This window comes from Macrotis lagotis, chromosome 1 (genome assembly GCF_037893015.1).
Source record: "Macrotis lagotis isolate mMagLag1 chromosome 1, bilby.v1.9.chrom.fasta, whole genome shotgun sequence".
NCBI classification, from domain to species: Eukaryota; Metazoa; Chordata; class Mammalia; order Peramelemorphia; family Peramelidae; genus Macrotis; species Macrotis lagotis.
Window position 1 is genome coordinate 460,112,122 of NC_133658.1, and position 26,496 is coordinate 460,138,617.

The 26,496-nt window shown below is 37.0% G+C and overlaps 1 protein-coding gene across 4 annotated transcripts in view; it reads right to left on the minus strand.

Moving 5' to 3' along the window:
• Positions 1-11,952, minus strand: part of LOC141506637 (rap guanine nucleotide exchange factor 6-like) — a 35,025-nt gene extending 23,073 nt beyond the window's left edge. For 2 of the 4 annotated variants that reach the window (XM_074213580.1, XM_074213578.1), the window contains exons 1-2: positions 10,616-11,952; positions 673-801 (exon numbers count right to left, since the gene is read on the minus strand). In XM_074213580.1, coding sequence (XP_074069681.1) covers positions 673-772 — 100 coding nt within the window. In that variant the 5' untranslated portion in view covers positions 773-801; positions 10,616-11,952. The remainder of the gene's footprint in view (positions 1-672; positions 802-10,615) is intronic. The other 2 variants (XM_074213581.1, XM_074213579.1) reach the window with 2 other exon arrangements.
• Positions 11,953-26,496: the final 14,544 nt, after the last annotated feature.

Here is a 26,496-nt window from a genome sequence, read left to right on the forward strand (position 1 = left end):
ATACAGAGATAATGTCATTTACAATCCAATGAATGCAGATTATATTAGGAACCACCAACTCTTACTTATGAAGTTGAACAATCTCTGAATAAATTATTCAAAAATGTTGTAATACAAAGGAATGTCAATTAACCAATTAAGACTACAAATTAAGCAATTTCTAAACTTGTACATATTTGTGAATATATTTATTGACAGTGGTGTTATTTGGAATTTTGTAAACTAATCTAACACTTTAAAGGGGAAGATAAAAAATCAACTTATTACTCTTAATATTAATTTTGGAGAACAAATATAATTTTATTGTGAAATACTATTCTTATTTCTCCAGAATGAAGTATTTATAAAGTAAATCAGAGGGAAAATGTAACTGATAAAAGCATCAGGAAACAATATGTATCAAAATAACTTGAAGTATGGCCTATATTCTCTTATTTCAATTAAGAAGTGAATGCTCACAATTAGGACTTAGGAAGGATTTTTCAAAAATATTCTAGACTGGATATAAACAAATATAAGAATGAATCTTTAATTCAAAATAATAATAATACTAAAAAGTTATATTTAGCTCCCCTAAAAACTGAACATCAGTTCCTCTTATGGAAACAATTCTAGGGGATAATATATTTGAGGATCATTAACAAAATATTATTTCATGAGATTTTGCCCTACCTTTACGAGGGGAACTTTGAGGAGATGCAGGGCTAGAATGCAAAGATGTCATTGATAAACTGTCTTCTGCTAGTTTCTTACCACTCACTTCTTCAGACATTACTAAAATTTTCTGTGGTGCAATTGTACCTAAAATGAAAACAAAAGGATGACATATGAGTAAAATTTCCCAGTTTTTATTTTTGATATTTATTTCACTAACTAAAGCCAGGATGCATTATCACTATTATAAATTACTGAAATATATCAATGACAAAGGTTTGGTAACAGTATATGGAAATTTTCATCTTTAGGTTTCCAATTCAAATTCAGTCTTTATTACCAGTGTCCAGAACTTTAAACCCAAGGAAAAAAAAATACCAATGTCTCACAAACCATACAACTACCCCTTCTCCCCATAAACTGCACTCCCCACAACAGCCTTAACAAAGAAAATGGTATATCCCAAAAGCAATATTCTAGTTCTGCTCTTCCCTCAAGCAGTACAGATTGGTATGTTAAAGGAAAGTCTGGGAAACTCTGCACTTTATGGATGGAGGCTAAGGAACTGTCAGTGAAACCCTTCTTTCATGAGCACTAAATACAGACTGAAGGAAAAAAAGAAATAAGAAGAAAGTAACTTTTCAGAAAATTAGTATGTAGCTGCAAGAGAGTGAAAAGGATGAGGATACATTCCCTTCCCTTAATCCCCAGAGTACACTAAGGAAATAAAGAAAGGAGTGGAGGTCTAATATTAGTTTTCCTTACTCAATTTCCATGGGAAGGAAGTGAAGGCTCCCTCTAGTGGAGCAGGAAATATCATGGGGGGAGAACAGGATGTCTGCTCTCTGTATAAAAGTCCAATGTGAATCACAGAAGAAAAGAAGGACCTCGAAGATCAAAAGGTTTAGAAAGATTAAATAATCTATCAGAAAGTTGGCACATGTGCCAGTCCAAACCTGGACAAGCCCCTTTAGTATCTCTCTGGATGAGGTTCATAGTAGAAACAGTTACTGGGTATTTTACTATTGGCCATAAGTGGGATAATCCTATTAGCCCTGCCTCTCATATTTATGATCCAATTAATAACTCAAATAGTACAAAATTCTATCAGCAAATTACGACTGGTGTAGAGCTGTAATAAAGAAGAGGTAAAAATAGTGATAGAAAAAGTCAGTAGTGCTATTGAAAATGAGGATTATGAATTAATTTGAGGAAAACAGTGCTGGTGAAGTGATAAGACCAAGTAATTATTTACAAGAAAAGGGGGTACTTCTGCCTCAGGCACAGATGCTTGAAGAACCAGCCCAGCAGACAATAGCAAGAGGGATGACCTCAGGCCAGGGCAAAGCTCACCACTGATTGAAGGAAAAAGGATTCATTAGCTCCAACTTCTCCTTTCAAGCAAAGGGAGAAGGCCTCAATCAAGGTCAAAGACACTCCAGAGAAAGCAACTCCTCCTACTGGCCAGACAGAGAAATTGCACTCAGTGACTAAAGCCTCTATTGATCCCAAGCCCCTGTGAACCAGCCCCTCCCCAACTCAATGTCTTAGCAAAATAAAGAAGGGTCAGCCGAAAGGTGGAGCCACAGAAAAATTATTGGAAGGGAATGACCCAAACTCAGAGAGACCTAGAACCTCTGAGGAGAATATGATCTGGTCTTTAGCACAGAAAGACTTCCTTGAAGAAATAAGGAAGGAGTTTAAAAATCAACTGGAAAATCTGGGAGAGACAATTAATACCTTGCAACAAGAAAACAAATTCTTAAAAAATACAATTGGACAAATACAAAATGAGAATAATGCTCTCAGATCCTCAATTGAGCAAATGAAAAAAGAAAATAATTCTCTCAAAACCTCAATTGGACAAATGGAAAACTCTTTCAAAAAGTAGAATGCACCAATTGGAAAAGGAGTTCCAAAAGGTTAATGAAGAAAACTCCTCTCTAAAAAAAAGGAATGGAGTCTGCAGAAACTAATGACTCCAGAAGACAGCAAGAGTGAGTTAAACAAATCCAAAAAATAGAAAAAATAGAAGAAAATATAAAATACCTCATCAGCAAAACCACTGACCTTGAGAATAGGTCAAGGAGGGGCAACCTGAAAATTATTGGAATTCCTGAGAACATTGAAGAGAAAAAAAGCCTGGCCTTAATATTACAGGATCTAGGGATGGAAAACTGCCCAGATATCATGGAACCGAAGGGTAAAGTAGATATTGAAAGAATACATCATTCCCCTACAGAAAAAGATCCTAAAAATGAAAACACTAGGGAATGTTGTGGCCAAATTCCAGAACTATCAGATAAAAGAGAAAATCCTGCAAGCAGCCAGAAAGAAACAATTTAAATATCAAGGAGCCACAGTAAGGATCATGCAGGACTTGGCCACATCAACATTAAGGGATCCAAGGGCCTGGAAGGAGATATTTCGAAGAGCAAGGGAGCTTGGAGTGCAGTCAAGAGTCCACTATCCCGTAAAGCTAAGCCTTCTCTTCCACGGAAAAAGATGGACATTTAACAAAATCGAAGAATTCCAAAAATTTCTGATGAAAAGACCAGAGCTAAATAGAAAATTTGGTCATCAAACAAGAGGTTCAAGAGACACATGAAAAGGAAAAAAAAAAGAAAAAAGGGGGGGTAGTTAAAAAAAATTGCTATCCAATAAGTTGAAACTTGGCTATATTCCAGCATGGGGAAAAAAGATTCTCATAAATATTGAGAATTGTAACTTTATCAGAGAGAATATACCTAGCCAGAAGTGATAGACATTCATGACCTATCCATGTGACTGCTATCCAATGGGATGTAACTGGCTTTAACCCCACTTGGGAGAAAGAAACTAATAACTCCTAAGAATTTTAACTTTAGACAGAATGTACATAGCTAGAAGTGACAGATACTCAGAATTTTCTATGACTCGGATAGAATGATCTAAAAAACACTACCTCCTTGAAAAGTGGGGCAGGAAGGACATAGGAGGAGGGAGGGGATTGAATGGGGTAAATCTCATTACACTAAGAGGAACAAAATGCCTATGGTAACAGAGGGGAAGAAGGGAGGAGATGAGAAACACCTGAATCTTCTTCTAATCAGACTTGGCTTAAAGTCAACTCACACATACTTAATTTAAAAAAACATCTAACCTTTCAAGGATTAAAAGGAGAAAAGGGGAGGGGAACAGAGAAAGGGAGGGGTAGTGGAGAAAAATAGGGAATTAACAAAAGGAAGGGAAGGGAAAAAGGAAGAAGGGAAAAGGGAAAAATGGAAAGGGGAAAGAAAGGGGAGGGGTTATGCAGGAGGGCAAACACACTGAAGGGGGTGGTATTCAGAAACAAAAACACTGGGGAATATGGATGAAGGGAGGCAGGGGGAAAATACAAACAGAGGGAAGAAATTATGGAGGGCAATAAAGAATTAGTAATCATAACCTTGAATGTGAATGGGATGAACTCTCCTTTAAAACGTAAGCAAATAGCAGAGTGGATTAAAAACCAGAATCCTACAATATGCTGCTTACAAGAAACTCATTTGAAGAAGAGAGATACATATAGAGTAAAGGTAAAAGGTTGGAGCAAAATATATTTTGCTTCAGCTGAAGTAAAAAAAGGAGTAGCAATCCTCATCTCAGACAAAGCAGCAGCAAAAATAGATAGCATTAAAAGAGATAAGGAAGGAAACTTTATCCTCCTAAAAGGTACCATAGAAAATAAAGCTATTTCAATACTGAATATATATGCACCCAATGGGACAGCATCCAAATTCTTAGAAGAGAAACTGAAAGAACTACAGGAAGATATAGATAGCAAAACTCTACTAATGGGAGACCTCAACCTCCCACTCTCAGATCTAGATCAATCAAATCATAAAATAAAGAAGAAAGAAGTTAAGGAGGTAAATAGATTGTTAGAAAAACTAAATATGGTAGACTTATGGAGGAAACTGAATGGGGATAGAAAGGAATATGCCTTTTTCTCTGCAGTACATGGAACTTATACAAAAACTGACCATGCACTAGGACATAAAAACCTGATGATGAACTGCAGAAAGGCAGAAATAGTGAATACATCTTTCTCAGATCACAATGCAATAAAAGTCATATGTAATATTGGGCCAAGGAGATACAGACTCAGAACCAATTGGAAACTGAATAACCTCATTTTAAAAAAATGAGTGGATCAAAAAACAAATTACAGAAAGAATGAACTATTTTATCCTAGATAATGATAATAATGAAACAACATACCAAAACCTATGGAATTCACTCAAAGCAGCTCTCAGGGGATATATCATAGCTTTAAATGCTTACATGAATAAATTGGAGAAAGAGGAAATCGATTAAACACACAACTAAAACAATTACAGAAAGAACAAATTAAAAATACTCAATTACATACCAAATAGAAATTCAAAAAATTAAAAGAGAAATTAGTAAAATCAAAAGCAAAAAACTACTGAATTAATAAATAAAGCCAAAAGTTGGTATTATGAAAAAAACAATAAAATTGATAAAACACTGGTCAATTTGATTAAAAAAAAAGAAAGAAAATCAAATTGTTAGTATCATACATGAAAAAGGTAAACACCACAAATGAGGAGGAAATTAAATTAATAATATGAAATTATTTTACCCAACTCTATCTCAGTGAAATGGATATTTACAAAAATATAAAATTCCCAGGTTAAATGAAGAGGAGATTAAATACCTAAACAACCCTATCTCAGAAAAAGAAATAAAACAAGCCATCATTGAACTCCCCAAGAAAAAATCTCCAGGGCCTGATGGATTCACAAGTGAATTCTACCAAACATTTAAAGAACAATTGCTTCCAATTCTATATAAACTCTTTGGAAAAATAGGGAAAGATGGAACTGTTCCTAACTCTTTCAATGAAACCAATATGGTGCTGTTACCTAAACCAAGAAGAGTTAAAACAGAGAAAGAAAACTATAGACCTATCTCCCTGATGAATATGCACAAAAATCTTAAACAAAATGTTAGCAAAACGATGACAACAAGTTATCACTAGGATAATACATTATGATCGAGTAGGTTTTATCCCAGGAATGCAGGGTTGGTTCAATATTAGGAAAACTGTTAGTATACTCAATCTTATCAACAACAAACCTATCCAAAATTATATGATCATATCAATAGATGCTGAAAAAGCTTTTGACAAAATACACCATCCATTCCTACTAAAAGCAGTAGAGAGTGTAGGAATAAATGGACTGTTCCTTAGAATAATTAGCAGTTATCTATCTGAAACCGTCAACAAGCATTATATTCAATGGGGAGAGGCTAGAGGCATTCCCAATAAGATCAGGGGTGAAACAAGGGTGCTCATTATCACCACTACTATTCAATATTATATTAGAAATGTTAGCATCAGCAATTAGAGAAGAAAAAGAAATTGAAGAAATTAGAATTGGGAAGGAAGAGACAAAACTCTCACTCTTTGCAGATGACATGAAGGTCTACCTAGAGAATCCCAAGAAATCATCCAAAAAACTACTGGAAACAATTAGCAATTTTAGCAAAGTTGCAGGTTATAAAATAAACCCTCAAGCCATTCCCCAATTGACAAATGCTCAAAGGATATGCAAAGGCAATTTACAGAGGAGGAGATCAAAGTAATCCATAGCCATATGAAAAAATGCTCCAAATCATTAATTATTAGAGAAATGCAAATTAAAGCTTCTCTGAGGTACCACCTCATACCTCTCAGATTGGCCAATATGACCAGGAAGGATAATGATCATTGTTGGAAGGGTTGTGGGAAATCTGGGACACTATTACACTGTTGGTGGAGCTGTGAACTCATCCAACCCTTCTGGAGAGCTATTTGGAACTATGCCCAAAGGGCAACAAAATGTGCATACCCTTTGACCCAGCAATACCACTACTGGGTCTATACCCTGAATAGATGATGAAAACGGGTAAAAACATCACTTGTACAAAAATATTTATAGCAGCCCTGTTTGTGGTGGCAAAGAATTGTCCTTCAATTGGGGAATGGCTTAGCAAACTGTGGTATATGTATGTCATGGAACACTATTGTTCTATTAGAAACCAGGATGGATGGGATTTCAGGGAAGCCTGGAGGGATTTGTATGAACTGATGCTGAGTGAAATGAGCAGAACCAGAAAAACACTGTACACCCTAACAGCAACATGGGAGTGTGGGAGTGATGTTCAACCTTGAAGGACTGGCTCATTCCATCAGTGCAACAATCAGGAACAATTTTGAGCTGTCTGCAAAGGAGAGTGCCATCTGTATCCAGATAAGGAACTATGGAGTTTATGAATAAAGTGCGAGGACTATTCCCTTAATTTAGGGAAAAAACAGATATCTTATTGTCTGATCTTGTTACCTCTTGGACTTCTCTTCTTTAAGAATATGATTTCTCTCTCATCACACCCAATTTGGATGAATGTACAACATGGAAACAAAGTAAAGACTGACAGAGTGCTTTCTGTGGGGGTCGGGGAGGGAAGTAAGATTGGGGGGAAAATTGTAAAACTCAAATAATAACTTTAATAAACCCTCATAAACCCTCAACTTTTATATATCTATATATCTATATCTATCTATATATCTATCTATATCTATCTATATCTATATATGTCTAGCAAGATACAGCAGTAAGAGCTAGAAAGAGAAATCTCATTCAAAGTAACCTCAGACAATATAAAATACCTGGGAGTCTATTTGCCAAGACAGACTCAGAAACTTTTTGAAAACAATTATAAAACACTTCTCACACAAATTAAATCAGATTTAAATAACTAGGCAAATATCAACTGCTCATGGATAGGTAGAGCTAATATAATAAAAATCACAATTCTACCAAAACTAAACTACCTGTTTAATGCCCTATAAATCAAAATTCCAAAAAATTACTTTAATGAGTTAGAAAAAAAAATGTAAGTAAATTCATGTGGAGAAAAAGTCAAAAATTTCCAGGAGCTCAATGAAAAAAAGTACAAAAGAAAGGGGCTTAGCCCTACCTGATCTAAAATTATATTATAAAGAATTAGTTCATCAAAACTGTTTAGTACTGGCTAAGAAATAGAGTGGCAGACCAGTGGAATAGACTAGGTGCAAACACAGGAGAAGATTAAAGTAATCTACTGTTTGATAACCCCAAAGCATCCAATCTATTGGGATAAAAACTGCTGGGATAATTGGAAGTTAGTATGGAAGAAACTTAGATTAGACCAACACCTAACACCCTTTACCAAGAAAAGATCCAAATGGTTACAGGACTTAGACATAAAAAACAATACTATAAGCAAATTAGAAGATTAAGGACTAGTTTACCTGTCAGATCTATGGAAAGGGGAGCAGTTTATGACTAAGGGAGAGTTGGAGAACATCACCAAAAAACAACTAGATGATTTTGATTACATTAAATTGAAAAGCTTTTGCACAGATAAAACCACTGTAACCAAGATTAAAAGAAATGTAGTAAATTGGGAAACAATCTTTACAACTAATGATTCTGACAAAGGACTCATTTATAAAATATACAGAGAACTGAGTCATATTTTTAAAACAAAAAGCCATTCCCAAACTGACTAATGGACAAAGGATATGCAAAGGCAATTTACAGATGAGGAGATCAAAGCAATCCATAGTCATATGAAAAATTGCTCTAAATTATTAATTATTAGAGAAATGCAAATTAAAGCTTCTCTGAGGTACCACCTCACACCTCTCATATTGGCCAATATGACCAGAAAGGATAATGATCATTGTTGGAAGGGTTGTGGGAAATCTGGGACACTATTACACTGTTGGTGGAGCTGTGAACTCATCCAACCTTTCTGGAGAGCTAATTTGGAACTACACTCAAAGAGCAAAAAAAATGTACATACCGTTTGACCCAGCAATATCACTACTGGGTCTATACCCTGAAGAGATGATGAAAACGGGTAAAAACATCACTTGTACAAAAATATTTATAGCAGCCCTGTTTGTGGAGGGAAAGAATTGGAAATCAAGTAAATGTCCTCCAACTGGTGAATGGCTTAGCAAACTGTGGTATATGTATGTCATGGAACACTATTTTTCTATTAGAAACCAGGAGAGACAGGATTTCAGGGAAGCCTGGAGGGATCTGCATGAATTCATGCTGAGTAAGATGAGCAGAACCAGAAAAACACTGTATAACCTAACAGCAACATGGGGGTGATGTGCAACCCTGAAGGACTCGCTCCTTCTATCAGTGCAATAATCGGGAACAATTTTGGGCTGTCTGCAAAGCAGAGTGCCATCTGTATCCAGATAAAGAGCCGTGGAGTGTGAACAAAGTTCAAGGACTATTCCCTTTAATTTATAAAAAAAGAACAGATATCTTATTGTCTGATCTTGTTACCTCTTAGACTTGTCTCTTCCTTAAGGATATGGTTTTTCTCTCATCACACTCAATTTGGATCAATGTACAACATGGAAACAAAGTAAAGACTGAAAGATTGCTTTTGGGGGGGGGGTGGGAGTAAGACCTGGGGGGGGGGAAATTGTAGGATTCAAATAATATGTTTAATAAAAAAAATTTTTAAAAAGTTCTCTGTAATAAAAAAAAGAAAGAAAAGGGGAGCATTGTGAGGAATGAAGGGTGTTGTTGATCTCCACAGGGTGTGTACAGGGGGCCTCTTTGAAAACCATTACAAAGGGGGAATGGTCCCAGTCAATCATAAAACTGGGAGAGTTCTTCTAATTCCACTCCAAGGATGACAAACTAGATTAGAATAACCTAGTCTTGACCTTGTCCTTAGCACATGCTCAAAGAGATCTATCTGTTCTTGCTCATTAGGATAAAAGGCAGGGTGGGGAACCATATTGGAACTAATATATCAATTAGATTTGTGACCCTAGCCTACGACTGGCATGAACTGGACAGGAGCAGTCTTTCAAAGTGCATAAAAGAACTTGTGTGCCAGTTTGTTAAGATATCTTCATAAAAACCATTTTAATCACTCTGGACTAAGTATTCTCCAGCCATTTATAACAATGGCTATGTAAACAATTGGCAAATAAACAAGGAAAAAAAGAGAGATTAAATAGGCTAAGGACACAAAAATAAGTGTTTGACCCAAGTCCTCTAATCCCAAAGTCCAAATTCTAATATAATTCATGTTACCATCCATTAATCTTTTTCTCATATCTAGATAGCAGGAATTTGCAAATCAGGATTTGCAAATTACACAGTGATAAAATAAAGTGAATATACTTAAATGTATTCATGTATTTTGTGTTTCAGTGTCATATAAGTTTGTCATACTATTTTATTGCCTGACTCTCTATGTTCCCCAGTTAGAAGCTGTGATGCAGTACATGAACAATGAACAGAAATAAGTCAAATTACAGAGCTAAAGAGTGTAAGACCATTCTTTAAAAAACACATGCTTCCAAATTTCGAATAAGTTCACAGGGTTTTGAACTAGAAGGGACCACAGGACATCTAGGCTCTCTAATCTTTTTCTTTTGATGAATGAAGAAATAAGGTCCTGCGAAAGGAAAAAGTAACTTTTTCCATCTCATTTGAACTGTTTTTACTAGAATTCAGTGACTCAACCCATGAAAGTGAAGAGGACAAACATTCAGTACTAGGAATGTATTGAATAATTAATCAGTGTATAACACTATAAATTTATTGTTTACATTTAGAGTAGATACATTGTCTAAGAGTTAAAACTCATTAGTATGCCACTGAACTTAGATTTCAAAGGACTTCAGTTTGTATATTAAAATGGTAAATGTTTCAAACATATGGTACGAGGAAGATACAAGCTTTCATTAAGCAGCATCTAGATTTGTTCAACAATTTAAAATAAAACTAACTTACAAATTATGCTACTACTAAAAGTAAAGTTCAGAGAGATTATTTTTAGCATCTAGGCAAATATCAGCTTAACCACTCAGATTTAAGATATCTTGGTATTAACTATGGATACTCACCAAATGCAACGTGATCTTTTGTTGGACCCTTTTTCCTGATGGGATACAAATTAACAGCAGGAACTTGAAGTACTTGGCTTACTCTGTTTGGCTGATGAAGATGGGCTTTTGTGCTTTGACTTGATCGTCTTTCACTTAAATTCTTGGACACTGTTATGGGTAAATAGGAAGTAAGTCAAGTTGAATTCTACTCTTCAAGATTATTATATTCCCACATAAGAAAATAATTACTTTAACAATACTTTACATACTGGAACAAACATACTGCATTAGAAGCTGAATCATAGAATCTCAAAGTTGGAAGCAACATCTGAGGCTACAAAATACAATTTAGAAAAAGAATCTCCTTTATAACAGTAAGTAGGATAACAATGTAGAAACATTCCCCTTGTGATACTGTGGTCTGGATTTAATGAAAATACACTCTTCATATAAAGTGACAAAGGAGATTTTGGGCCATATTTGGACATTCTATTTGCATCTTAGATTAACTATAATAACTATTTCAGTGTTAGTAGTTAAGCAATATTCTGAAGGCTATATTTACAGGTCGGCTGTAGGAGTTTAACTTAAAAATATAAAATAAAATGTAGCTTCACTTCTGCACTTTTTCAAGAAGTGCTTTTACATATTACAAAGTGCTCCTTGAAAACCTTTACTTTTAAAACTGTGATTAAAGTTGAAAATACATAAAATTGATGAGAGTCACTATCTTTTTTATCCAGTACAGGAAAAATAATCTATTCCTTTAGAGGTGTTTCTAGTCTTTCTTTGTGATATAAAGGATATAGTTCAGGTAACAGTAATAAAGATTAAGATTCGGGATAATCCATTCTTCCTTTATTTATCTTTGTTTTAAACACCAAACAGAACTAATGAGTAATAATGTATATAAGATATGTATGACAAGAATTATACTAGATTTTTAAGTGGCAAATTGTTTTCAAAACAAAAAATTGGTGGGAAATTGAGTGCCTATGTTCTGAGGAAAGTTGTAATTAACTGTAGCATATGATATGATTTTACTCTTCATAGGACTATGATAAATTTAGAGCTTGGGAAAACTTGTATAAACTGACACAAAGTACGAAACCAGAGTCAAAAAGGTATAAAAAAATAATCACAATAATTTAATTTAAATGAAAACAACACTTAAACATTAAAAGATCAGATTTAAATGCAATGACCAATATTGGTTAAAAAGTAAATTCTTGGGGGTAGAGCCAAGATAGCGACAAGAAGGGATCCAGTCTTAGGAGCTCTCTGATAAAAACTCATAAACTAAGGACTCTAAACTAAACTTTTGAGAGACAGAACCCACAGAGGCACCCAGTGAGGCCGTTCTCCTACTCAAGGTAACCTGGAAAAGAGCAGAAAGGCTCTGCTCCCCGGGGCTGGAGGGGCGGCCGCCAGAGGGGTGGCCCACCAGAGTGAAAGAACTTCAGTCTCCCAGAGGCAGCCCCAGTGCGCTGGGAGCCTCAGGTCACAGCAGCGGGGAGTTGCCTGAGCTGTACCCCGGGGAGCACCGGCACAAAGTGGGGGAACAGCTGGGGACCTCTGCCAGAGCAAGCACATGGAGCCCAGCCCTCAGGGCACACCTGAGGGCAGCCCTGATCCAGGAAACAGAAGCAGGTGGAGCTGGTAAGCAGGAGACTCCAGGGCATGAGCCCATTGAGCTGAGGGAGGGGAATGAAGAGAGACTGCAGAGCTCTGTCCTCTGCCCCTGGAACAGGACTCTGGAGCTCTGACCAAATTCAGATCCTGATCGCAGTCTAGGCCCCCCCATAGAACAGCAGGGCCCCCCCCCCACCTCAGCCCCATGGCAGAGGGAGGTGCTTATGGTCACTCACAGACCAGGAGGGAGGACAGAGCCTCACACACTGAGACCCTTGTGGGAGTGTCCCAAAAGCTCAGGAAGCACCCCCCAAAAACAGGCTTAGGCTGGGAAAATGAACAAAGAAACAAGATGAAGACCATTGAGAAATATTTTGCAACTGAGCCCAAGAAGGATCAAAATACTCAGTCTGAAGATGAGGAAGCACAAGCTCCTGCATCTAAAGACTCCAAGAAAAACAGAAATTGGGCTCAGGCTATGATAGAGCTCAAAAAAGACTTTGAAAATCAAATGAGGGAGTTAGAAGAAAAACTGGGAAAAGAAAGGAGAGAGATGCAGGAAAAACATGAAAATGAAGTCAGCAGCTTAGTCAAGGAAATCCAAAAAAATGTTGAAGAAAATAGCACGCTAAAAAACAGCTTAGGTCAAATGGATAAAACAGTTCAAAAAGTTATTGAGTAGAAGAATGCTTTAAAAAGCAAAATTGGCCAGATGGAAAAAGAGATAAGAGAACTCTCTGAGGAGAATAAATCCTTCAGACAAAGAATAGAATTCAGGGAGATTGACGAATTTACCAGAAATCAGGAATCAATACTTCAAAACCAAAAAAAAATGAAAAATTAGAAGAAAATGTGAAATATCTCATTGAAAAAACAACTGATATGGAAAATAGACTTACGAAAGATAATTTTAAAACTATTGGAATACCTGAAAGTCATGATCAGGAAAAGAGCCTTGACATCATTTTCAAAGAATTACTACAGGAAAATTGCCCTGATATTCTAGAAGCAGAGGACAAAATAGAAATGGTGAGAATCCACCAATGCCCCCAAGAAAGAGATCCCCAAAAACCAACCCCTAGGAATATTACAGCCTAGTTCCAGAACTCCCAAGTCAAAGAGAAAATATTACAAGCAGTCAGAAGGACACAGTTCAAATATCATGGAGCGGCAGTCAGGATCACACAGGACTTAGCAGCAGCTACACTGGAAGCTCGTAGGGCTTGGAATACAATATACCAGAAGGCAAAAGAGCTTAGAATGCAGCCAAGAATGAACGACCCAGCAAGGCTGAATGTCCTCTTCCAGGGAAAAAGATGGACTTTCAATGAACCAGGGGAATTTCAAAGGTTCCTTTTGGAATGGCCAGAGCTGAACAGAAGGTTTGATCTTCAGATGCAGGACTCAGGTGAAGCATGGAGATTGGAGGAGAGGGGGGAAATATAAGGGACTTAAGGAGGATGAACTGCATGTATAGAAAAATGATACTGATAATATTCATATGAACCTTCTCAGTTAATAGAGCAGGTAGAGGGAGCTTTTATAATTGAAGCAAAGGAGAAAGCTGAAGTCGAAGATAAAATATGGGGTAAAAATGGAATAAATAAGAAAAAAAGGGAAATGGAATGGGAGAAAGAAAAAGGAGAGGGGGAATAGTCCAAGATATTTCACATAATAAGATTTTTTTTTATTACAATGAGCTATTGCAATGATATGGAAGGGGGGAGGCAAGAGGCAATGAGGGAAACTTTGCTCTCATCAGAGATGGCTAAGAGAGGAAACAACAAATATACTCAATGGGGTATAGACAACTGGAGTAAGAAGGAGGGGGGAGCAGGGGGAAGGGGTGGGGATGTGAATAAAGGAGGAGAGGATGGACCATGGGGGGACAGTGGTCAGATATAACACATTTTCTTTTTTTACTTCTTGCAAGGGGCTGGGATTGGATGGCCTGCCCAGGACCATAGGGCCAAGTAGATGCTGGGCCTCAGGGGTGGTATGGGGGCTCAGGGCTTCTTGGCCCCAGGACCAGGGATCTGTCTGCTGCGCCACTCAGCGACCCTACAGCAGAGTCAGAGTGAAAGGAGAGAGAAAATATAGTAGGTAGTAGAGAAATAAGAAAGGAGGGAGTTGCAATCAGCAATGGCAACCCTGGAAAAATATGGAAGTAACTTTTGTGATGGACTTATCATAAAGAATGTGATCCACTCACGACAGGGTTGATGGTATTGGAACAAAGACTGAAACACATTTTTTGTTATTATTATTTGGGGGAGGGTGCAAGGCAAGTGGGGCTGGGTGGCCTGCCTGGGGACACATAGCAGGGTGATCATTGGGTGTCTGGGGCCGGATTCGGACCTGGGTGCATCTGGCTCAAGGGCCAATGCTCTGTCTGCCACCCAGCCACCCCTACTATTATTACTATTTTATTTTATTTTGGGTCTTTTTTTTTCTTTCTTCTTTTTGGTTTTTGCAGGGCAGTGGGGATCGGGTGACTTGCATGTCATATGGCTGGGTGATTATTGGGTTTATGAGGCTGGATGTGGACTCGGGTGCTCGTGGCTCCAGGGCTGGTGCTTCGTCCATTGCACCACCTGGCCATACCTACAATTATTACTGTTATTTTTTTTTAATTTTAATTTTTTTCTCCCCCCTTTACTTTTTTGCCCAAGCAAGTCTATCTATATTCATGGGGGGAGGGGTATTTTGTTTACTTTAAGCAAGTATATTTTATTAATGTGAAGAAAAACATTTGTACAAAATGAGAATAAAAAATAAATTAAAAAAAAAAGTAAATTCTTTCAGCTTGTTCCTCTCAGTAAAGAGGCAGGAGAATATAGATAAGAAGTTTAAGGTGCAGACATGATTAGTTTTTCTTTCTTAAAAAGAATGACTGCATGGCGGAAGGTAAGGTAGAGTACAGTTGACGGGTAGTAATGGGGGGCAGCTAGGTGGCGCAGTGGATAGAGCATGGGCCCTAGAGTCAGGATCACCTGAGTTCAAATCTGGCCTCAGACACTTAATAATTACCTAGCTATGTGACCTTGGGAAAGCCACATAATCCTATTGACCTGCAAAAATGAAAAATAAAAAAAAAGTAGAGGGCAGAGCAGTAATGGGATGTGATTATGATATGAAATCAAAAAACAAACATTTAAGCTCCTATGTGCCAGGTGGGTAGCTAAGAAGCACAATGATTTAAGTACTAGTCCTGAAGTCCAGAAAACATTATGCTCAGTTCAAACTCAACCTCAGATACCTAACTGGCTGTGTGACCCAGGTAAGTCTTAACTATTTGCCTCAGTTTTCCCATCTACAAATGGAACAGGAAAAGGAAATGGCAAACCACTCCAGTATCTTTGACAAGAAAAAACCCAAATGGGTCATGAAGAGTTGAACATGTCTGAAAATAACTGAACAAAATCTGCCAGGCACTGTAATAGGTGCTGGGAATAAAAAAAAGAGATAAAAAAGGGCACAAGATTTCTCTCAAGACAAAAAGTATGTCCTAAAACTTTTTTTTTCAAAAAATGGGGTGGGGGGTGGAGAAAGAGGACATTTTTGTCATTTTCTTTGTTTTAACTGTTATTTTAAAAAGTATCATAAACTAGTACGGTAAGTTTCTCTCTCAAAATTCTCCCTATACAGTCACATGATGATCTTGATGATAAGTATATATCTAAGAATTACTTCTTTATGTTTCTCAAAATAAATAATCCTCCCTAAACCAAACTAAAACAAACAGAAAAACACACAACACCATACTCCCCCCATCAATTCCTTTATAAAAGACAAATAATTCATCCTGGAATGTTTTCCTCTATATCCTGGAAGTAAATATAACTTTTTAGAGATAACGAATGATAATACTTGTCCTTCGTTCTGACCATCAGGGAGATTGATGCTATGACATGTACATAAATTGGATTTCAGTGAAGAGATGCTGTTACCAGTCTCATTTTCTCTTCCAGAGTCATTTAGTGGCCAGACAGGGATCAAGATAGTCCTGGATTCGAGGTAATCAGGGTTAAGTGATTTGCCCAAGGTCACACAACTACTGTCACAGGTCTATGTTATGGAAATACAATTTATAGAAATTAATTGTTAAGGATGATGAGTTGTATATATATATATATATATATATATATATATATATATATATATGTTCATTTGGTTTTACTATTAAGAAATGAAGTACAGGGGCAGAGCTAAGATGGTGACAAGAAAGGATCATCTCTTAGGTGCTCTCTCTTAAACCTTATAAACTAAGGACTCTAACTAAATTTTTGAGAGACAGAACCCACTGATGGATCCAGTGAGGCAGTTCTCCAACCCAAGGTAACCTGGAAAAGAGCTGACAGACTCTGCTCCACAGGGCTGGAGGAGATGCCCACTAGAGCAAAGGAACTTCAGCCTCCTGGAGGCAGGCCCAGGGTTCCCAGGTGCTGGGAACCGCAGCTCATGGCAGAGGGGGCAGTTTCCTGACTTACACCCCAAGGAGCATCAGACACAACTTAGGGGATCAGAGCAGGGACCTCTGCCAGAGAGAGCACGCAAAGCCCAGCCCACAGGGCACACAGCGAGGAGCATGGCTGGCAGCCCAAATCCAGGAAATGGAAGCAGAATCTGGTAAGCAGGAGCCCCCAGCCCATGAGTGCCAGCCTAGGGAGGGGAGTGGAGAGAGACTGCCGAGCTCTGTCCTCTGTCCCTGGAATAGGAATCTGGGTTTCTGACCACATTAAGATCTTGATCGCAGTCTAGGCCCCCCATAGAACAATAGGCCCCCCCCCCACACCTCAGCCCCATGGCAGAGGGGTATGCTTGTGGTCATTCCCAGGAGGGAAGACAGAACCTCACACATGGAGATTCTTGTGGGGGTATGTCTCAATAATACTCAAAAGCTCAGGAAGCACCTCAAAACCAGGCACAGGATGGAGAAATGAGTAAGCAGAGTAAAAAGAGGAACACCATTGAGAAATATCTTGCCTGTGAGGCCAAGAAGGATCAAAACACTCAATCTGAAGATGAGGAAGCACAAGCTCCTGCATCTAAAGACTCCAAGAAAAACAGAAATTGGGATCAAGCTATGACAGAGCTCAAAAAAGACTTTGAAAATCAAATGAAGGAGATAGAAGAAAAACTGGGAAAAGAAATGAGAGAGATGCAGGAAAAACATGAAAATGAAGTCAGCAGATTAGTCAAGGAGATCCAAAAAATGCTGAAGAAAATAGCATGCTAAAAACCAGCTTAGGTCAAATGGATAAAACAGTTCAAAAAGTTATTGAGGAGAAGAATGCTTTAAAAAGCAGAATTGGCCAGATGGAAAATGAGATAAGAAAACTCTCTTGAGGCAAAACAAATCCTTCAGACAAAGAATAGAACTCAGGGAGATTGCTGATTTTATGAGAAATCAGGACTCAATACTTCAAAACGAAAAGAATGAAAAATTAGAAGAAAATATGAAACATCTCATTGAAAAAATAACTGATATGAAACACAGATTTAGGAAAGGTAATTTAAAACTTATTGGAATACCTGAAAGTCCTGATCAGGAAAAGAGCCTTGACATCATTTTCAAAGAATTACTACAGGAAAATTGCCCTGATATCCTAGAAGCAGAGGGCAAAATAGAAATGGAGAGAATCCACCGATCTCCCTGAGAAAGAGATCCAAAAAAAAACCCCAACCCCTAGGAATATTATAGCCAAGTTCCAGAACTCCCAAGTCAAAGAGAAAATATTACAAGCAGCCAGAAGGACACAGTTCAAATATCATGGAGCTGCAGTCAGGATCACACAGGACTTAGCAGCAACTACATTGGAAGCTTGTAGGGCTTGGAATATAATATACTGGAAGGCAAAAGAGCTTAGAATGCAAGCAAGAATCAACTACCCAGCAAAAATGAATGTCCTCTTCCAGGGAAAAAGATAGACTTTCAATGAACCAGGGGAATTTCAAATGTTCCTGTTGGAATGGCCAGAGCTGAACAGAAGGTTTGATCTTCAAATACAGGACTCAGGTGAAGCATAGAGTCCGGAGGAGAAGGGGAAAATATGAGGGACTTAATGATAATGTATTCCTGCATAGATAAATGACACTGATAATACTCATATGAACCTTCTCATTTAATAGAGCAAGTAGAAGCAGCTTTTATAGTTGAAGCATAGGAGAAAGCTAAATTTTAAGATAAAATATGGTGTAAAAATGGAGTCAATAGAAAAAAGGGAAATGTAATGGGAGAAAGAAAAAGGAGAGGGGGGAATAGGCCAATTTATTTCATATCATAAGATTTTTCTTTATTACAATGAGCTATTGCAATGATATGGAAGGGGGGAGACAAGGGGGAAATGCGGGAATCTTTGCGCTCATCAGAGGTGGCTAGGAGAGGAAACAGCATATATACTCAATGGGGTATAGACATCTGGAGTAAGAAGCAGGGGGTGGGATGGGGGAAGGGGTAGGGATGTGAATGATGGAGGAGAGGATGGACCATGGGGGAGAGTGGTCAGATATAACACATTTTCATTTTTACTTCTTGCAAGTGGCTTGGATTGAATGGCCTGTCCGGGACCATGAGGCCAGGTGGATGCTGGGCCCAAGGGGTGGTAGGAGGGCTCCGGGCCTCTTGGCCCCAGGACCAGGAATCTGTCTGCTGTGCCACTCAGCTGCCCTACAGCAGAGTCTGTGTGAATGGAGAAAGAAAATATAATACATGGTAGTGGAGAAATACAAAAGAAGGGAGATATGATCAGCAATGGTGGAAAAATATGGAAGTAACTTTTGTGATGGACTTATCATATAGAATGTGATCCACCCGCAACAGAGTTGGTGGTGTTGGAACACAGACAGAAGTAAATTTATTATTATTATTATTTTTTGGGTGGTGCAGGGCAAATGAGGCTGGGTGGACTGCCTGAGGCCACATAGCAGGGTGATCATTGCATGTCTTAGGCCGGATTTGGACCCAGGTGCTCTTGGCTCAAGGGCCAGTGCCCTGTCTGCCACCTGGCCACCCCTACTATTATTACTATTTTATTTTGAGTCGTTTTTTTATTCTTTGGATTTTTGAAGGACAGTGGGGTTGGGGTGGCTTGCATTTCACCCAGCTGGGTGATTGTTGGGTGTATGGGGCCAGATTTGGGCTTGGGTACTCCTGGCTCTGGGGCTGGTGCTCCATCCACCGTGCCACCTGGCCATACCTATAATTATTACTATTATTTTTTTAAATTTAAATTTAAATTTTTTCTTTCCCCTTTATCGCTCAAGGGAGTCTATATTTTCTTTGTGGAGGGGTTATTTTGTTTACTCTTAAACAAGAATATTTTATTAATGTATAAAAACATTATTTGTACAAAATGAAAATAAATGAATATTAAAAAAATGAATAATAATTCAGGGCCAGCTAGGTGGTGCAGTAGATAGAGAACCAGCCCTGGAGTCAGGAATACCTGACTTCAAATCTTGCCTCAGAAACTGAATATCCTAGCTGTGTGGCATTGGGCAAGCCACTTAATCTCATTGCCTGGCAAAATAAAAACTAAAATAAAAGAATAATAATTCATAGATAGATTTATCAAGAATTGAAGAACTGAAGAAACTTAGCCTAAGGAAGAGATGATAACTTAGGGGGACTATATTTGTAGATTATAAGTATGAATAAAGGAATGAAATACTATTTATTAAATATTTAACAGATATAAGGCACTACCTTAAATGCTGAGGATACAGATATAGAAGTAATGAAGTCTCTGTAGTCCAGGTGTTCATATTTTGATAGGAAGATAAAATATGAAGTTTTCACTGTAAATCGTTTAGAAAGGCCTAGTACAGTTGCATAACATATAGCAATGCTTAATTTCTTTTCTATTAATAATATCCAATATAATTCTTTTGCAAATGTACATTCTGGAAGAGGATGATAAGGGGGAGTGAGTGAATTCACTCTGATCAGAACTGGCTCAAAAATGGAACCTCTTCTACTTAATTTGATATCATTTTCTTCCAAAATCTCCAGGGGAAAAGTGAGATGACAGATCCTAAACTAATCTAATAAAGACCTTAAAGTTGGCAAAGAAATCTCAAAGTTGTATAACATATTTGAAGTTTTCAATATTTTTCCTCTTTTGTGTGTATATGCATATACATAAATGTATATACACACACATACACACAATATAACATACTTATGAAAATGCCCATTTTATTTGATGTTTTAAAGTTCAGAATTTTTTTAAAAAATCAAATGCCTTAAAGTTAGAATTGTCTTTTTTAAATATCTAGTTATTCGACCAGTTCTGAATCTAACTAACTGTACTCTCATCCATTCTACATTTCTTTCTTGAACACAGAGATGACCTTGTTAGAAGTCTATGTGAATGTCTACTACATCATTTCCCTGATCTAGTAAACCAGTTAAAAAGGAGATCTAAATGTGTCATGACTTGTTTTTGATAACTTCTTAGTGATCACATTTGCCTTTCTAAAAGCTCAAAAATTAAGAAAATAGGTTCCTTTAATAATGTGTTCTAGAATTTTTCCACAAATAGCAGTAAAGCCTACATGTCTGTTGTTCCTTTTATGAACAAATTTCCCCTTCCTGTGCACTTTTCTTGTTCTTCATAAACTTTCAAAGAAAAATGACCATTCATTGTTGGTGTGGCATTATTCCCCACTTTCTTTTCCTTTACTGGATTTAAGTCTCTGACATATGCCCTTGTATGTCCCTGTGTTCACATTCTTCTATAATCTTAAGTCTCTCCCTCTCTACTGGCCCCTTCTCTACAGTCTACAATCCAAGCTTAGATTCTAGAGCTAGAATCTACATCTAGACCTAGAATCAGGTCTCCCTACAATTTTTTTTAAAAAAAAAACCTTTTTCCCCTCAAGCCATTATCTTAATATTCTCTTTCCTTTTACAATCAAAAATCTTGGGTAAAGTTAAGATTATCATCAGTTCTACTTCCACCTCTCATTCATTTCTCAACTCTTTGAAATCTTACTTCTAAATATAACTAATTAAAAATCAATGTCAAAGTTTCCAATCATCTCTTTTTTTTAATTTATTTTTATTAAACATGTTATTTGAGTTTTACCATTTTCCCTCAATCTTACTTCCCTTCCCCCACCCCCACCCCCACTGAAAGCCATATGTCAGTCATTACTTTGTTTCCATGTTGTACATTGATCCAAATTGAGTGTTATGAGAGAGAAATAATATCCTTAAGGAAGAGACAAGAAGGCTAAGAGGTAACAAGATCAGACAATATCTGGTTTTTTATTGTAAATTAAAGACAATATTCCTTGAACTTTGTTCAAACTACACAGCTTTTTATCTGGATACAGATGGCACTCTTCTTTGCATACAGCCCAAAATTATTCCTGATTGTTGCACTGATGGATTGACAGAGTCCTTTAATGTTGAACATCACCCCCATGTTGCTGTTAGGGTACACAGTGCTTTTCTGGTTCTGCTCATCTCACTCAGCATCAGTTCAGCAAATCCCTCCAGGCTTCCTGGAAATCCTGTCCCTACTGATTTTTTTTAGGTTTTTGCAAGGCAAATGGGGTTAAGTGACTTGCCCAAGGCCATACAGCTAGGTAATTATTAAGTGTCTGAGACCGGATTTGAACCCAGGTACTCCTAACTCCAAGGCCGGTGCTTTATCCACTATGCCACCTAGCCGCCTCCCTACTGATTTCTAATAGAACAATAGTGCACCATGACATACATATACCATGGTTTGCTAATCCATTCCCCAATTGAAGGGCATTTACTTGATTTCCAGTTCTTTGCCACCACAAACAGGGCTGCTATAAATATTTTTGTACAAGTGATGTTTTTACCCATTTTCGTCATCTCTTCAGGGTATAGACTCAGTAGTGGTATTGCTGGGTCAAAGGGTATGAACATTTTTGTTGCCCTTTGGGCGTAGTTCCAAATAGCTCTCCAGAAAGTTTGGATGAGTTCACAGCTCCATCAACAGTGTAATAGTGTCCCAGATTTCCCACAACCTTTCCAAAAATGGTCATTATCCTTTCTGGACATATTGGCCAATCTGAGAGGTATGAGGTGGTCCCACAAAGAAGCTTTAATTTGCATTTATCTAATAATTAATGATTTAGAGCAATTTTTCATATGGCTATGAATTGCTTTGATCTCCTCATCTGTAAGTTGTCTTTGCATATCCTTTGACCATTTGTCAATTGGGGAATGGCTATTTTGTTTTAAAAATATGACTCAGGGGTGGCTAGGTGGGGCAGTGGATAAAGCACCGGCCCTGGAGTCAGGAGTTCCTGTGTTGAAATCCGGTCTCAGACTATTAATAATTACCTAGCTTTGTGGGCTTGGGCAAGTCACTTAACCCCATTTGCCTTGCAAAAACCTAACAAAAAATAGAAGGAAAAAATATGACTTACTTCTCTGTATATTTTAGAAATGAGTCCTTTGTCAGAATCATTAGTTGTAAAGATTGTTTCCCAATTTACTACATTTCTTTTGATCTTGTTTACAGTGGTTTTATCTGTGCAAAAGCTTTTTAATGTAATCAATATCATCTAATTGGTTTTTGGTGATGTTCTCCAACTCTTCCTTAGTCATGAACTGCTCTCCTTTCCATAGATTGACAGGTAAACTAGTTCTTGATCTTCTAATTTGCTTATAAGTATTGTTTTTTTATGTCTAAGTCCTGTAACCATTTGGATCTTATCTTGGTAAAGTGTGTTAGGTGTTGGTCTAATCTAAGTTTCTTCCATACTAACTTCCAATTATCTCAGCATTTTTTATCAAAGAGGGGCTTTCTATCCCAATAGATTGGATGCTTTAGGTTTATCAAACAGCAGATTGCTATAATCATCTCCTGCTTTTGCACCTAGTCTATTCCACTGGTTCACCACTCTGTTTCTTAGTCAGTACCAAACAGTTTTGATGACTGATGCTTTATAATATAATTTTACATCAGATAGGGCTAAGCTCCCTCCTTTTGCACTTTTTCTCCTTAAGCTCCTGGAAATTCTTGACTTTTTATTTCTCCATGTGAATTTACACTTTTTTCTAACTCATTGAAGTATTTATTTTGGAATTTTGATTGGTAGGACACTAAACAGGTAGTTCAGTTTTGGTAGAATTGTCATTTTTACTATATTAGCTCTACCTATCCATGAGCAGTTGATGCTTGCACAGTTATTTAAATCTGATTTAATTTGTGTGAGAAGTGTTTTATAATTGCTTTCAAAAAGTTTCTGAGTCTTTCTTGGAAAATAGACTTCCAGATATTTTATGTTGTCTGAGGTTACTTGAATGGGATTTCTCTTTCTAGCTCTTCCTGCTGTATCTTGGTAGACATATATAAGATTGGGGATTTAAAAGGGTTTATTTTATAACCTGCAACTTTGCTAAAATTGCTAAATTGTTTTCAGTAGTTTTTTGGATGATTTCTTGGTATCCTCTAGGTAGACCATCATGTCATCTGCAAAGAATGAGAGTTTTGTCTCCTCCTTCCCAATTCTAATTCCTTCAATTTCCTTTTCTTCTCTAATTTCTGAGGCTAACATTTCTAAGATAATATTGAATAGTAGTGGTGAGAATTAGCACCCCTCTTTCACCACTGATCTTATTGGGAATGCCTCTAGCCTCTCTCCATTGAATATAATTCTTGTTGATGGTTTCAGATAGATACTGCAAATTATTCTAAAGAACAGTCCATTTATTCCTAATGGTTTTATTAGGAATGGATGCTGTATTTTCTCAAAAGATTTTCAGCATCTATTGATGTGATCATATAATTTCTGATAGGTTTGTTGTTGATATAATTGAGTATACTAACAGGTTTCCTAATATTGAACCAACCCTGCATTCCTGGGATAAATCCTACTTGATCATAATGTATTATCCTAGTGATAACTTGTAATAGTTTTGCTAAGATTTTATTTAAGGTTTTTGTGCATATTCATCAGGGAGATAGGTCTATAGTTTTCTTTCTCTGTTTTAACTCTTCTTGGTTTAGGTAACAGCATCATATTGGTTTCATTGAAAGAGTTAGGAAGAGTTCCATCTTTCCCTATTTTCCAAAGGGTTTATATAGGATTGGAACCAATTGTTTGTTAAATGTTGGGTAGAATTCACTTGTGAATCCATCAGGCCCTGGAGATTCTTTCTTGAGGAGTTCAATGATGGCTTCTTGAATTTCTTTTTTTCTGAGATAGGGTTATTTAGGTTTTTAATCTCCTCTTCATTTAACCTGGGCAACATATATTTTTGTAAATATTCATCTATTTCACTTAGATTATCAAATTTATTGGCATAGGGTCGGGCAAAATGATTTTGAATTATTACTTTAATTTCCTCCTCATAGGTGGTGAGTTCACCTTTTTCATTTATTATACTGGTAATTTGATTTTCTTCTTTTTTTAATCAAGGGGTTTATCAATTTTATTGGTTTTTTCATAATATCAACTTTTGGCTGTATTTATTAATTCAATAGTTTTTTTGCCTTTGATTTTATTAATTTCTCCTTTAATTATTAGAATTTCTAATCTGGTATTTAATTGGGCATTTTTAATGTGTTCTTTCTCTAATTTTTTTAGTTGTATGTTTAGCTCATTGATTTAATTTCCTCTTTCTCCAAATTATTCATATAAGCATTTAAATCTATAATATATCCCCTGAGAGCTGCTTTGAGTGAATCTCATAGGTTTTGGTATGTTGTTTCATGATTATCATTATCTAGAATAAAATGGTTAATCCTTTCTATAATTTGTTTTTTGGTCCACTCATTCTTTCAAATGAAGTTATTCAGTTTCCAATTGGTTCTGGCTCTAAATCTCCTGGGCCCAATATTGTATACAACTTTTATTGCATTTTGATCTCAGAAAGATGTATTCACTATTTCTGCTTTTCTGCAGTTGATCATTAGGTTTTTATATCCTAGTACATGGTCAATTTTTTAATAAGTTCCATGTACTGCAAAGAAAAAGGTATATTCTTTTCTATCCCTATTCAGTTTCCTCCATAAGTCTACCATATCTAGTTTTTCTAAAAATTTATTTACCTCCTTGACTTCTTTCTGGTTTATTTTATGATTCCATTTATCTAGATCTGAGAGTGGGAGGTTGAGTTCTCCCACTAGTAGAGAGTTGCTGTCTATGTCTTCTTCTAGTTCTCTCAGCTTCTCCTCTTAGAATTTGGATGCTGGCCCATTGGGTGCATATGTATTCAGTATTGAAATAGCTTTATTGTTTATGATACCTTTTAGGAGGATAAAGTTTCCTTCCTTATCTCTTTTAATGCTATCTATTTTTGCTGCTGCTTTGTCTGAGATAAGGATTGCTACCCCTGCTTTTTTTACTTCAGCTGAAGCAAAATATATTTTGCTCCAACCTGTTGCCTTTACTCTATGTGTATCTCTCTGCTTCAAATAAGTTTCATGTAAGCAGCATATTGTAGCATTCTGGTTTTTAATCCACTCTGCTATTTGGTTACATTTTAAGTAAAAGTTCATCCCATTCACATTCAAGGTTATGTTTACTAATTCTTTATTGACCTCCATGCTTTCTTCCCACTGTTTGTATTTTTCCCTCTTCCCTCCTTTATCAGGATTCCCTAGTATTTTGTTTCTGAATACGACCCCCTTCAATGTGTTTGCTGTCCTATATCACCCCTCCCCTTTCTTTCCCCTCTCCCTTTTTCACTTTTCCCTTCCCTTCTTTTTTGTTATTTCTCCTTTTTCCCCCACTCCCACTCCCTTTCTCTGCCCCCCCTCCCCTTTTTTCCTTTTAATCCTTGAAAGGTTAGATTTTTCTAAAGTTAACTAAGTATGTGTAGGTTGACTTTAAGCCAAGTCTGATGAGAAGAAGATTCAGGTGTTTCTCATCTCCTGCCTTCTTCCACTCTATTACCATAGGTATTTTTTACCTCTTAGTGTAATGAGATTTACCACATTCAATCCCCTCCCTTCTCCCATCTCCTTCCTGTCCCCCTTTTTAAGGAGGTAGTGTTTTTTAGATTATTATATATGAGTCATGTAAAATTCTGAGTATCTGTCACTTCTAGCTAACTATATTCTGTCTAATAGAGTTAAAATTCTTAGGAGTTACTAGAGTCTTTCTCCTAAGTGGGGTTAAATCCAATTACATCCCATTGCATAGCAGTCTCATGGATAGGTAATGTATGTCCATCACTTCTGGCTAGTTATATTCTCTGTGTTAGAGTTACTATTCTCAAGATTTATGTGAATCTTTTTCCCCATGCTGGAATATAGCCAGTTTCAACT